At 42.2% G+C, this 14,494-nt stretch overlaps 1 protein-coding gene across 2 annotated transcripts in view; it reads right to left on the reverse strand.

Annotated features, from left to right (window-relative positions):
• PGM1 (phosphoglucomutase 1) overlaps positions 1 to 14,494 on the reverse strand; it is a 61,924-nt gene that overhangs the window by 21,632 nt on the left and 25,798 nt on the right. The window contains exons 1-6 of one of the 2 annotated variants that reach the window (XM_032427312.1): positions 13,208 to 14,422; positions 6,406 to 6,568; positions 5,919 to 6,065; positions 4,132 to 4,257; positions 1,600 to 1,790; positions 149 to 303 (exon numbers count right to left, since the gene is read on the reverse strand). In XM_032427312.1, coding sequence (XP_032283203.1) covers positions 149 to 303; positions 1,600 to 1,790; positions 4,132 to 4,257; positions 5,919 to 6,065; positions 6,406 to 6,568; positions 13,208 to 13,507 — 1,082 coding nt within the window. In that variant the 5' untranslated portion in view covers positions 13,508 to 14,422. Of the gene's footprint in view, positions 1 to 148; positions 304 to 1,599; positions 1,791 to 4,131; positions 4,258 to 5,918; positions 6,066 to 6,405; positions 6,569 to 13,207; positions 14,423 to 14,494 lie in introns of those variants that run through there. The other variant, XM_032427304.1, reaches the window with a different exon arrangement.

The following is a 14,494-nucleotide window of genomic DNA, read 5'->3' on the forward strand; positions in this document are numbered from 1 at the left end:
GTTGTGTGCCTGAAACTAATAAAACACTGTATATTAATTGTACTTCAATAAAAAATGCTTAATAAAATAAAAAGCACATATTACGCCTCAGATGTCCTAGCTGCAAGGGGAGAAGAGCCTGGTGAGGGCCAAGGGAATGGAGACGTACCGGTCCAGGGCCCCACTCGTGGGCATGCTGCGGGCAAAGCCTCGGACCCCGGTTTGCTGGAAATACGGAATGCTGAAGATGTTGGCAGCAATGACAGCCACGGAGTCTGAAGGGTTCACAAAGAACCCATGCTTGCCCAGAATCATGTTTCGATCCTTTGAGAGAAGGGGGGATTCAAAGGAAGAGCTTTTAATCAAACTGCTGAAAAAAAAACCAAAAAACCCAAAAAACGATCTTACATGGGGGGATAAAATTTTAAATTATAAATTTTAAATTAAATTTTAAATTATAAAACTGATACCTGTATCCATACTGGGTTCTAAACACTGGACTTCGTTTCTAATGGATCCGCACAGGACACCGCTACACCGACCGCACCCCCGTGCCAACAAACTAAAACTGTTCTCAATTAGAGTGCAAGCACAAACTCCTTCTGAACCAAAAACTCTGTTCTCCCTCCAGAGGCCAGCTGACTCTAACCTCCCAGACCTTTTCCAAACGCTGGAATCAATCACCTCTCTCCCAAAGGAGAGAAGAGATCGAAATAAGAAAGGAAATGTTGGCTGTTCACATAGTTTGGTGGGTCTACCAGGCATCTTTCGAGGAAAGCAGATTTCTTCAAGAAAGGGCTCCTAAATCACGGCCCCTCCATTTGATGCAGGACCCAGCAAAACAACGCGGCCACCCTCACTGCTTCCTTGGTGCCTGGCATAAGGAAGTGCTCTAGTAACTCAGAGGACGGAGGGAAAACTCCCATCATGCACTGCTTCACAAAGGAGCATTGCAAAATAATGTCTTTAGGGACCCTTTTAATTTTCCAAAATTTTGATATGGGTAAATTCATTTTTTTAGGAAATAATGGATTCTGGCTGAATTTAAATAACAAGAGCAATAAAAATATATTTTTGGCTAAGGAAAACATGTGTAGTACCAAGGATACAAACCTAACTAAAATACATCTCTTCCTTGTCTGTTGTACAGTCACCAATATAAATAAAACAGACTGCTTATTAAAGATACTAATTATAGAGAAGGAATAAAAGGTTAATTCTCTCATTATAGTTTTATCTTTCAGCTAATGTGAATTAACAAACAGGTATATTGTAAGGCCAAAACCTTTTCCAGGGGTTGAATAAACCTAGGATGGATTTCTAGAACCTGACCAGCTCACAAAGCACTAGTCATTATATCATAACGGAGCCCTGATCACCCTGCCACTCTTAGAAAACACGAATGTCTAAAACTAAACACATGGGTGACATTTCATGGACTCATTTCTGTTCAAGAGGGTCTTCTAATGATTTAGCCCTGACCCCATGTGCACTGAGGACTCCTCGACGGTCACTCACTCACGAAGCCCACGGGGCCTGACAGAAGCAGCCTGCTTCTCCCCGCTTTGTAGGACCATGCCTGGCCTGCATCAGAGTTCACTTAAACGCACTTGTACCCACCCCGTCTCCATCAAAGGCAGCCCCGAAGTCGTGCTCTCCTGTTTTCATGGTCTCCACCAGGTCAGCGGCGTAGGTGAGGTTGGGGTCAGGGTGGTGGCCTCCGAAGTCCTCCAGAGGAACACAGTTAACTGCTGAGTTTGCAGGGGCACCCAGTTCTTCGCAGAGGATCTTCTTCACGTACGGTCCCACGACTACATAAAATGTGAAATGAGAGTCGGAAACTATGACTTATGAAAGCTTGTCAGGAACGGGGCAGGAGGAAGAGGCATTCTAAGGAGAATGGCATGAATGACAGTGAGAACGGGAAGCCTATATTCAGGGGCCAGCGGAGAGGTAAGTCTGACTGGGACGGAAGGTTTTGCCAAAAGGAATAATGAGGGGTTCGGTTGGAAAAGGTGGGGCTAGTTGATGAAGGAGAATGGGGGAAGGGAGGGGAGTTAGCTTCTATGAAGGCCCTACTACACACCTTGCCAGGTGCTTTGCAACCATTTTCTCACTCCTTCAAAACCAAAAAGAGCTCACAATGTGGTAAGAGCTTAGTGCTTAAAGAGCTTGGACTCTGGAATCAGAGTGTCTGGGTTCAAATCCCAGCTCGGTTAATCATGGGCTGTACAACTCTGGAAAATTATTTAATCTCTCTGTGCCTCCAGCTACCCTATCCGCAAAATGAGGATAATAATAGTAGCTACCTAATAGGGCTGGTGTGAGGATTCAACAATAGAGAGGAAGCCCTGAGGACAGTACCTGGCACATATGTTATAAATATTTGCATGATGATTACCACTTCTACTTTATAGATAAGAAAACTGGTCTGAGATGAAGCCATTTGTCCAAATTTACATATCTAGTAGGAGTGGGAGTGGGAACTGGGATTCAGAGCCCATATCCGGCTAAAAATACAAACAAACAAAAAGAACTACCAACAAGAGGAAAAACCAGTCACATACTTTTATGGTGACATTTTGTACAACTTCCAAGAACATTCATCTCTAAAATGCTGAGAATGTGTTTTCATCAAGGAAGGTACAGACACCAATGTAGGCCACAGAGGTCGGAACAGGGTAGAAGATGCTTCTCCAATTAGGGGTCACATGTTAAGGAGGCTATGGACACACCACACAATAAGGTCAAGGCACCCAGGGCTGTGACGGATACAGAAACTGAGGCATTAGAGGAACCCCCGAAAGGCCTGGAGAACGAAGTCTACTTCATGACCAGCTTCCCCTACCCCACACCTCATCACAAACCCATTCTTTTTATTTTGTATTTCTAGTTTTTACTTAAAATCTAGTTAGTTAACATTTAAAGCCCATTCTTAAGCCATTCTCCTCATTTCCCTAACATAACATCTCTTAAGCCTTCATGGCTTTGCTCCAGCCATTGCCTCAGCTGGAAATGACCGTCCTAGATCTTTCTTTCATAAAAGCTGAGTTGGTTGCCAAGTTCTTCCAGGAAACCTTTTTTGATACTGCTAGTCAAGCTATGCCTTCTTCCACACCCCAAAGAGAAAACTTGAAATTCTATCTAACCCTCATTTTGTTGTAGTTTTCCACCCATCCCATCTCCCCAAGCATCACAAGTCCCTAACTAAGTCCCTGCCTACCCCCCATGCACACATGTACTAGGTACTCAATACGTGCCTGTTGAATGGTTTGAAATGACAAAATAGCTATTATCTAAGTAAGGAAGTAGACTCATTGTGTGAGACTCCAGAAGCAACTTAGGACTCAAAGGTGAGGTTCAGGGATAGAAGATTTCAGCCCACCAGAAGAAGGTTTTCTAACTGTGGTTTTGCAGTGTAACAGGAGGCCCTAATGGCACTATCGAAAGGGTTCAATCCCAACCAGGCAGGCAGCTGGATTCCAAAACCAGGGAGAATCCCTCCTGCTCAAATATTCTAAAATTCTAAATTTATTACAAAACAAATAAACAACCTCAGTGCTTGGGAATTCCCATATTCCTCCAGTGAGAAAGACTCATGGTTCTAGTCCACAAGGACGGCTGCTGTCTCTGCTGACCTGGCCACACACCCACAGAGGAAGAAGAGGGAGAGATACCCAACTGTTGTTCCTGAATTTAATCCTCAGCTTGCTCTTGTAAGCTCTGCTCTAAGAAAAGGCACGTGTGGGGGCAGCTGAGTGGGGTATGGGACTCAGGAGCATGTTTACCTCATCCAGCAAATAACACTCACCCCCTTGGAATAGATAGGGGCGTTTAGGAAGAATGTAAGGTATCTCCTGAGGGGGAGGAAGCATCCACAAAAACAGCTGCATGTACTCAAAACCTGATGCTTAGTGTGAAAACTCTGACCTTCTCACTACCTTACCATGAGGCATGTCTCTACCATTTTTGTTGTACTCAATTAGGTTTTTATCTATGTGAATAGTGCTCTGATACGGTTGCAAGATCACTATTTAAAAACGGTGAAGCAGAGAGTCTTGAGAAAAGGCTTATTAAAGCATCATGATACACAAGATACAGAGCAGCTTCATATCTCTGAGAGAAAGGAAGGGAAGAAAAATGGCTCCATACCTCCATGCATGGCATCTATACGGATCTTTAGTCGGTTTGGACCAGAAAGCAGTTCTTTCAGTGCATTGAAATCAAAGATGTTCCTCAGCATTGTAGCATAAGCTTCCACTGAATCCACAATTTCCACTGTGAGAACAAGCAACATTAAAAGATGGGTGCACTAAACACATTAAGAAATATTATCCTTGGGGCGCCTGGGTGGCTCAGTCAGTTAAGCATCCGACTCTTGATTTTGGCTCAGGTCATGATGTCAAGGATCGTGAGATCGAGCCCCATGTCGGGCTCTGTGCTGGGTGTGGAGCCTGCTTAGGATTCTCTCTCTCTCTCTCCTTCTGCCCCTCCCACCCCCCTCAAAAAAATTTTTTTTAAGAAATATTATCTTCTAAAATGATTATATTGCTGTAAACCCACAATAGCTACTTTAAAGGGATAATTATCGAGCAGCTCCAATATGCCTGGGCTGTTACATGATCTCTTACTCAATTCTAACAATATTCCTGATAGGTAAATGTTATGAGTCCTATTTCATTGACAAGAAAGCTTAGATTCTTCAAGGTGAAGTCACTTGCCCACACAGCCGGGCTGGGCACACGTGGGGTTTTTGACACAGACTTGCCTGACTGTAAATTCTGCCTCGCTGCCACGCTCACTCCTTGCCTATCACCATAAGAAACATATTTTGGTGTCACAAGCAACAGAAAATGGAATGCCACTTTTCTTTCCTTTTTCTATGCCCACTGCCACGGGACTTAATGGTAAAAAGCAGGGGGGGGGGAATTTTTTATAAACCACTTTTCGCATGCACCACTGAAGGAATAAAACAAATATAAGAACTTAGTATTGTTCTTGTTGGACGTGCAGGGGTCAGAACATTTTCAAAACGTTAAGAGTTTAAGAAACTCTCTACTGGTGTTTCCTAAACCCTAAAATTTGTCTTCAAGATGTACCAAGGCGCCAGTTTATCTTTGTTAGGATGCAACTGCCAGCTCTCGATGGGTAGGTTCAAACAAAAAATGCGTTCCATCAAATTGCAATCCAGAGGAAAGAGTACCCATTAGAACGGTCAAAACACAAATTGCCTTACTAACCATCTCATCATTGTTGTGTTAATATGAACGAAGTTAGAAACATTTCCTCCATCAATTACTGATAATACCTTGGCATTCAACCACAAAATGTCTACCACAGCTGCCTATGCAGGGAGTTTCAGTTTAGCCCCCAAAATGGCTGACTTTGATTGTACTGAATATTAGGGCAGGAAAAATAAAGAATCAAAGCCCAGGCTTTGAAATCATTCACACCTGGGTCTGAATCTGGTTTCCCACTCACTGACTATGCGATCTTGAGCTTGTCATGTAAGCTCTCTCAACCTTTGTTTCCTCATCTGGAAAAACTGAATACAGATGTGCTGCCCTCACAGGGCTCTGTAAGAATAAAGTGGGATAATGCATGTTAAGAGTTGGGCGTACAATAAAAGCTCAATAAAATTTAGCTATGAATGTAATCTTACAGGTCTTCTAGTCAAGGCTATTCATTTAATAAGTATGGAAGCCAAGGCCTAGAAAGTTGGAAATGATTTACCCAAAGTCACAGGGCTGACTCCTGGCAGGGCCCTGAGAGCCCAGGTCTCTGGACTCCCAGACCCAACTCCAGACCTGCTAATTAAGGCATGCAAAGCTTATTGACCACAACTTTCCAAAACTGAAGACCCATTGTATTAAAACCTTGAAAGGCAAACTGTTCAAGTTGCAACTAGAGTGGGCAGTGGGGGAGGAGAGTCAACGTGCCAGTGAATGGTTTGAACTTGTTTTCCAGGTCAAACTGCTGCTTTCCCAGAACTCCAAGGTCTACTTTCAGGTCAGGGCAAATTGCGTATTCTTCAATTGTCTTGCTGATTTGGAAGATTTTATCAGTTATTGCTTCTGGAGCAGGACCTGGAAATCAAACAGCGAACCGTGGGTCATTTCGTGGGACTGACATGAAAATACAAAGAACACAGAACTCATCCATTCCTCTTCACGAGCACATGTGCCACTCCATCATTTAGGAAGCAAAGTATCAAAATTTTCTAGAAGAAAATATGTTAAGGATCCTTCGTGCATGGCTTCTCATATGCAGGTTCAGCAGAATGAGAAGCATTCCACTGTCACCAAAAGGAAACAAATAATTCCCTTGCTAAGGATCAGAACCAGAACCCTGGCCCTCCAAGGCCTCGGTGATTAGTTTATCCTAATGAACAGAAATTGACTATCCTCAAAATGACAGCAAACTCACCTCCATTGGAAATATTAAATTTGATTCCAAAATCTCCATTGGGTCCTCCTGGGTTGTGGCTGGCTGTCAAAATGATCCCACCAATGGCTTTGATCTTTCTAATGATGCAGGATACAGCAGGGGTAGAGAGGATTCCATTCTGCCCAATGACCAAGCGACCAATCTAAGAGAAGAAATCCAGAACGCACACTTGAACATCGATAAATCCAGAGCTATTGCACAGAAACACCAAAACAACAGGCAGATGGACAAAGAAATAGTATTGAAACAGAAAAGGTGTTCTTTAATGAACATCTACAGCTTGGGTTATTATTATTTTATTACAAATTAGAATGTTACTGTTGAATAATATTGAAGTAGAATCAGCATTGAAGAACAAAGCCATTCCTTCACAAAGCCATTCCTTCAGAGAGTTTTTTGGGACTTTGTAGTTTTAAAATAGTGTGTGGTCTGGGGGAGCTCTACGTCTCTGGCAAGAAAACAGAGTATTTGAAACAGTCTTTCCAGACCAGGTTCATAATTTTCACTGAAAAATTGTTAGAAAACCCACATTTTTATCCAATTCAATCATACTTTCAAACCACATTGGGGGGGGGGGGTGAGATACAAGTTTAGCTTGTTAAAGGAATTCTATCCAAAGAGAAGGCTTTTTGTAAATCAAAATTTTTTTAAAAAAGTAAAAAGGGCAAACTTTATATGAAGAGTTTTACAAAATGCATCTCATAAACCTATCTTTCCAGTCAAGCCTGGATTTTGATATGGTGGTCTCCTCCAAGCAGGACATACCTACCCATGTGCGGGAGTACCTGGGTTACCTGCTGGGCCTAAGGCAGAAGATGCTGGGGGTTATTACTGATTAAACCAATCAGAACCACCCACAGGTGGTACTTTGCTGTGTTCTTAACTCACCTTCCCGTACCTCTCACAGACGTTATCAGCACAGCTCCTAAATCTTCCCTAAAACGTAATTTATATTTGTTTCAACATGACCCAAGTTGGAAAAGAAGGAAGAAGTCCCATCAGTTCCTTGAACATACTTGGAGAAAACCTGACTACTGCATCGAAAGATTTATAAAATGAGGAGCTTGTGCCCTCATTCCATTCTCCCTTCTGAGAGAAGAAAGGGACAGGAATGTTTTAAACATTTCCATTTGTTATTTCTTTTTGCCCCACCCAAGATAAACATGCTTGAAGAAATGACTTACGGTGGAAAATGTGTCTGATGATACCTGGATTCCCTGGGGAAGCTTTTCTGGGACTGTTACTTCTGCCATCCTACAAGTCACTGAAAGCTTGCCTGCCTTATCATCAGCCCCTCGGCTGCCAACCATCTCCCAGGAAGCAGCCAGTTCATTTCAGTCACCTCTTGGCTCTCATTTGTCCATCTCAGAACAATGTTTGTTAGACTAATACATTTGCTATGCCTTGCCTCCCTCAGGAAGTGGTGATGACCAGGGTAGGTGCTAATAACTAGGCTCCTCTGTAGACCAGAGGGACCTGCTGACGGTGTGAAATCATTATTAATGATTATCACTGAGCCACAGAGTGCTTTCTAAAACCCATGGCATGTTCGATTCATTCTCATAGTTGCTCCCTAGGACTGTTGTATAGATGACGCAGCTGAGGTCCAAAGTTATGATGCTGCCCGTTCGTCCATTCTTGCATTCATCCAAAAGCAGTAATAACAAGTGTTTATGGAAAGGTGGTATGGGAGGCACTGGGATAGATGACAGGGCAAGGTCATGTGGCAAATTAGGAATCACAGCTGGCCATTAATAGCTAACTCAATACAGCGAGAACAGTAACATCTCTCCCTTCTAGCAGTTTCTGGGTTCTGAGAAGAGTGAAAGTCTATGGTTGAGCAGTTCCATAATTTCAATAGGAGGGGCTTAATTAAGGATGGCAATTTAATCAGCCAGAGTGGTGATGAAGTTATCTGGAAATTATACTTGCACATACTTGCACATCAATTATACTAACTTGTACTCAGATCTTATATGTATTTGGTATGCAGAGGGAGACTGGTGAATGAATATTAACCTGCACCACCCAAGTCATCCCTTATTCTACCATTCTTTAGGGTGAGATCTGCAGTCAGTAATGGCCCAAGAAAAAGGGGATTATATCAGGAGTAAGAACAAGAAAGTCAAGAGAAAGAAGCAAGGAAGTCCATGGTACCTTCTTTCTCTTCAGCCCAAGAAGAGTAACAGCTGATCAAAGCCTCTCCTTCCAGCGAAGACTCTCTCCTGTGAATCACCCTCGGGAATATTAATCCTCAACCTGATACTGAGGAGGTATTACTCTATTATCCTCCTTCCCTTGACAATGTCTGGAGCACTGCAACAGCTCCTGACTCAATCTCCCCTTTCTCTTTCCCACCTGTACCTCCCTTATTCTATCCTGGCTGAATCTATCCCTCCAACTCAGGCCCACCTGGTTCATTTTTTTTTTTTTTTTGAGATTAAAATATTTTATTTCCCTAAAAAGAAACAACCTTAGATTGGAATAACAAATCCCCTCTTCCATTTCCCACCTGTTTAGTTTGACTTCCTCCCATTTAAAAGGAATTTGGGTCATTCTAAGGCACCATTTAAATATATGCTTCTTGGGGCGCCTGGGTGGCTCAGTCCTTAAGCGTCTGCCTTCGGCTCAGGTCATGGTCCCAGGGTCCTGGGATCGAGCCCCACATTGAGCTCCCTGCTCAGCGGGAAGCCTGCTTCTCCCTCCTCCACTCCCCCTGCTTGTGTTCCCTCTCTCGCTGTGTCTCTCTCTATGAGAAATGTTAAATTTCTGGACAATCCTTTTTCCAGCGGCTAACCAGATCTGTACATTAGTGGTGGGTTCCAGATTGTTTAGTTGAACAACTGACAAATTATTTTTATTCCCAACTTCAATACTCTTTGCCTTAGAAACAATTTTTGGTGTGGCACTTCCCAGTCTGTGACCCTGTCCTGAGAAGGGCTGGAACACAGGCTTCGTTGACATACATACTTCATTTTTTTTGTCTTCAACTTTAACATCCACCTCCTCTTTATCAAAAATTCCCTGTAATTCCAAAGGTAATTCCCCTTTTTTGATGGAGTTCAGAAACTGCTGACTTGCACCATCAGAGTAACTTCTGAAATCATCATTGACTGTGAATCCATTTTTCCGTAATTTTATACTTACATTGACCTGTTTCTTCTGTTCAGTGGGAGACATGCATTTGGCACCAACCTTCTCAGCTTCCTCAAAAAGGCTGTCAACAAAATATTCACAATTTCTTTGACGATCATCACTAAGAGGTTGGTTGTCAGATCCTGTTTCACAAACCCATTCTTCTTTTATACTTTTGAGATTATCTACTTCTTTCATTCTTTTGCCTTACTCCGGGCTCGGCCGCGCTGCCGCCTCCCGGCCTGGTCCTCCGTTTGCTCAGGGGCCGTGGGCGCCACCACTGCTGTCGGGCTGGAGCCCCTCAGACGGGGAGCACCGCCGCCCCCAGACCCGCTGAGGCTCGCGGGGCCACGCCGCTGGGACCCGGCCCGCCTCCCTGGGCCTCCGTCGCCGGGCGCCGAGCACTAGTTCATCTTTTTAAAGCATAGTTCTGTGTCTCTCCTCTGCGCAAAAACCTTCCCTGTACTATAAGATCCAGAAATTCCAATTCTAGCTATAGACACAAAAGAAAGCAGGGACTCAAACAGGTAACTTGTACACCCATGTTCATGGCAGAATTATTCACAATAGCCAGAGGTCCATCAAGAGATGAATGCATAAACAAAATATGGTATATACACACAGTGGAATATTATTCCGCCTTAAAAAGGAATGAAATTGTGATACATGCTACAATATGGATGAACCTTGAAAACATTATACTAGGTAAAATAAGGCAGACACATAAGGACAAGTATTTGTATGATTCCATTTAAATGAGGTACACAGAAGAGGCAAATTCATGGGCAGAAAGTAGAACAGAGGTTGCCAGGGGGTGGAGGGTGGGGGAGAAATGGGAAGTTATTGTTTAGTGGGTACGGAGTTTCAGATGGGATGAGAAAAAAGTTCTGGAAATGGATAATGGTGATGGTTGCAGAATATTGTGAGTGTAATTAATACCACTGCAAGTGTGTACTTAAAAATGGCTGACACACTAAGTTCTACATTACATATACTTTACCAAAAAAAAAAAAAAATATATATATATATATATATTTTTTTTTTTTTCTTAAAAGAAAAATCCTTCCCTGCCTCCCAAGTGTCTACCAACTTACAGATAACTCCCTCTAGCTGGTACTCAAAGTACCCCCAACAAACAGCCTTTCCTGTCCTTCCCTCCCCCTCCTGCTACTCCTTCTTGCATAACACAGTTCACACTACAAGGAGGGATACCTTTCTGTTTACCCGCCATTTTATCGTCAAACACGACAGGGAGCAAACTTAGTTTTCCTTTTAAAAAACAGGACCTGGTGTTTTCTTATGTTTCACAAAAAAACAAGTTCCACGTTCTTTGCCCTGCTGGCCATATACACATATTCTTATTTCTAAACATATCTCTAAGTTTAAAGCTCTGGAGACCAAATGAGATATCAGTATTACAAATGGGGCCCCACTAATGTCTTATTTTTGTATGTTAAAATTTCCTGTACTTCTTAGCTCACAGAAGCATCATGTAAAAAAATTTCCTGTAAATGCAGACAGCTCTATGCAAATAAAAACAAAGGGAAACTTCTAACAAAGGCAAATTATATTCTACAGTCCATAAATGCACCAGATAAATGTGTAATAAAGAGAAAAAAAATGAAATGATCTTCATTTAGCTCACTAGGCTGAAGAGGCTTCCAAGAATCGGCTTAAGGGTGGAGTGGGTATTGACAGAGGTGAGGAAGGAACAATGACTTCTAGAATCTGTGGCAATAAATTATCTTTCCTTTACATTTCCTCCCTAGAGCCCTGTCCACAATCAAAGGGATGTTACAGGCGTCAGAACTGAGGATATGTTAGAAAAAGAAGGAATCAAACCACCTAGGAGGTGATAGGTTCTATCAGATTAAAGTGCTTTATTGGTCCACTAAATGTTTGACGTAATTCAGTTTGGTTGCATGACTGCTTTAAATGCAACACTATTTTTTTAAAGTTAATTTAATTTTATTATGTTATGTTAGTCACCATACAATACATCATTAGTTTTTGATGTAGTGCAACACTATTTTAAATAAAGAACGCCCTTGAGAAGATTTGAAAATATTGCTTGGCCTGCCACAGCTCTAACAAATAGGCAGTTACCATATTTAGTCAATTATTGTCACTTAAATGTATTATTTAGCAAACCTTCAGATTGTAAATCTGAACAAGTCTATGGGGTCTGCCTGAATTACAATTCCTACCACCTCTTCCACATTCTTCAGCTCCACACAAAAATGAAATGAAGCCAAATATATTACAGCTAAGGGGACAGTGTACCAGATCCACTCAACAATCTAGATATATGCAGAGAAATAATGTTCCTTTCGTTCTTTCTCTAAAGATTAAAAGCATCTTAATACTGTTCCCTTTGCAGCTCTCCTCAAAGGTGAAATTTATAGCATGTCACATTTTATCTTAAAAATGTGTATGCTTCATAATAATTTCATATTTGAATGCTTTATCAGCAATTTTTACATGAGAGGCATTCAGATTCTGAAACTGGGCAGGAAGGAAACTTCGCATTATAAACATTAGGATCTACAAACATTTTTTAATTTAATGTGGTGGTGTGTTTTTGTTTTTGTCTTTAATTTGGGTTTTGCAATCACACCTGCTTGGTGTATTATTAAAATAGACTGACGATGAATGCCCAACACATTTGGTTGCCATGCTAAATTTTTATGTTCTCAGAACCAGAATCACTCCCAGAAAGGAAATACAACAGATTTTTAAAATTTATGAGTTCTGAGGGACTGTGTGCTCCAAATTACTGCTAAGTATAATCTAAAACACTAAAAATATATTTTTGGTCCCACAGAGGAATCTGCAGAGCAAAAACAGCAACGTCCTAATGCCCACCTTCCTGCAAATCAGTGGGACTGTGCAAATTGTTAGATTATCAAGATCAATGCCTTCTGGTGCAAGATTCCTTCTGATTTGGTTAATTCAGCCAATGCAGTTTTTCACAATGCAGAGCTCTTAGCAGAGCCTCCTTATATTATAGTCTTACAGGAGTTATTAACTCTACCCTGCTGCACAAATTCACCGCACACAGGGCTTCTTTGTGTCCAAGGTCATTATAAGCAGGTCCCCTGTAACAGGTCCTCTTGGTAGGCTTATACCTAACATTTTCCAATCCCCTCCTGGCATTTCTGCATGACTACCAGGATCCACAAACAACAGCATGCCCTGGCTTTTGTTTTCCTGTTTGACAAGTGACTGAACTTCAACAAGGAAGCCATTGAAAGAAAACAAAATCCTCCTCTCTCCACTACTCATTAGAGCCTTCTTACATAGGAGAGGGTACCCCTTGGAACTAGGTTAGAATGTAGATAAGACCGCTTAAGGCTGGGGGTGTGCTTTAAATGTCTAAAAAGCAACAGGTATTTTTTCAAGCAAAAGGCACAGAGTACAACACTTAAGGAGCCGAACTTACATTCCTATATCCCAATGTGACTAAGGTAATTTCAGGAGTCATATCACAATATATGTTCTCTGAAGTCACAATGAAACACTAACTGGATGTTAGTAGCAGGTGTACACAACATACACATCTTTGTACTTTTGTATATTTCTGCAAAGTGAAGAAAGAAACATATGTGGAGAGCCAGAAACATAACAATAATTATCGTATACCAACCCCATTGGCGGCCGCCATCTGCACTACCGTTTCTATCGCCGATTTATTAAAATACCGCCCATCTCCACCAACCACCAGTGAGGCTCCCTGGCGATCTTTAAGGTCTATGGAAAAGAACAGACTCTGGATGAAATTCTCCAGATAACATGGCTTCTCCTCAAAACAATAAGTTTTCTTCCGTAATCCACTAGTTCCCAGCTTTTGGTCATAGTAAGGAGCAGTAGCAAAGGTCAACAGAGGAAGAGGACCTTCTTCCATTTTTCTATATTTCCCAGAAATCCATTCATCAAAATCACTCATCTTTCATTTTCACCACTTGGCTCAGCAAGGGGTTCCGGAGAGCAGGCAAGGGTCCTCAAAATAGTCTGTCCGAACTGAAGCTGCAACAGTGTCATCTGAGTAACTAAAACAGAGGTTGGTCACTCTCAACGAGGAAGCTGGGTTAAGTCCTTGCTGTCGTCACCCCTGGTGAAAAGTGAAGGGCCACATGCCCGCCCACACCCACACACAAAGCACATCTTCCAAGCTGTTTTGGTGAGGACACTTCTGCCCACATAACCACGCCAAATACCCTTCAATTATTTTTGCCTCATCTCCCCCGTTAGATCACTCCAAAGGATTCTGGCAGCCTTCAGTCACAAACACCAGCTGGCTGTCAGACTCCCCTCGCAGAGCCCAGGCAAAGATGGAGCAAGTGCGGTCCCCAAAAGCAGGCTCATCGTGAACAGGACACCCTGGTGTAGCTCCCACTGCTCCCGACACCCCTTAACGCAGAGCCTCTCTGGGCACTCGCCGCTGAGAAGGCCGTCTGCTGCTACAGTTGTCCCATGCCATCTAGCAAGTTAAAGGTCAATCTTAAAATGGAAGTGAGGGATCTCAGTTACCTCTGGTTTCCTTACATCACCATCATTTTGATACCCAAGTCATTTTTTACCTCCCATGTGCCATTCCAGTTGGAAGGAAGAAAGTCGCCAAACAGAACAGATTTATTCATTGCCCATCAAGGATTTAGCAAAACAGCATTCAGCTCTAGAAGAGTAGATACCTACAAACATGCCTGAGTGATCAATAGCTTGGCCATTCCCTTGAACTTAGGGAAATGTGGGAATGGAGATGCACCAAATCCTTGAAAACGTAAGCGAAACGGGGAGGGAAAAAAGTATGTTTCTCTAAGTGCACAAGGTCTGATCAAGTTATTATCTGGGAAAATAATATGAACATATGATTAAATTTTGTGTTTTCATTTTCTCAGGTTTTTTTTTAAAGATTTTATTTATTTATTTGACA

Source organism: Phoca vitulina, unplaced genomic scaffold (assembly GCF_004348235.1).
Source record: "Phoca vitulina isolate PV1807 unplaced genomic scaffold, GSC_HSeal_1.0 scaffold2, whole genome shotgun sequence".
NCBI classification, from domain to species: domain Eukaryota; kingdom Metazoa; phylum Chordata; class Mammalia; order Carnivora; family Phocidae; genus Phoca; species Phoca vitulina.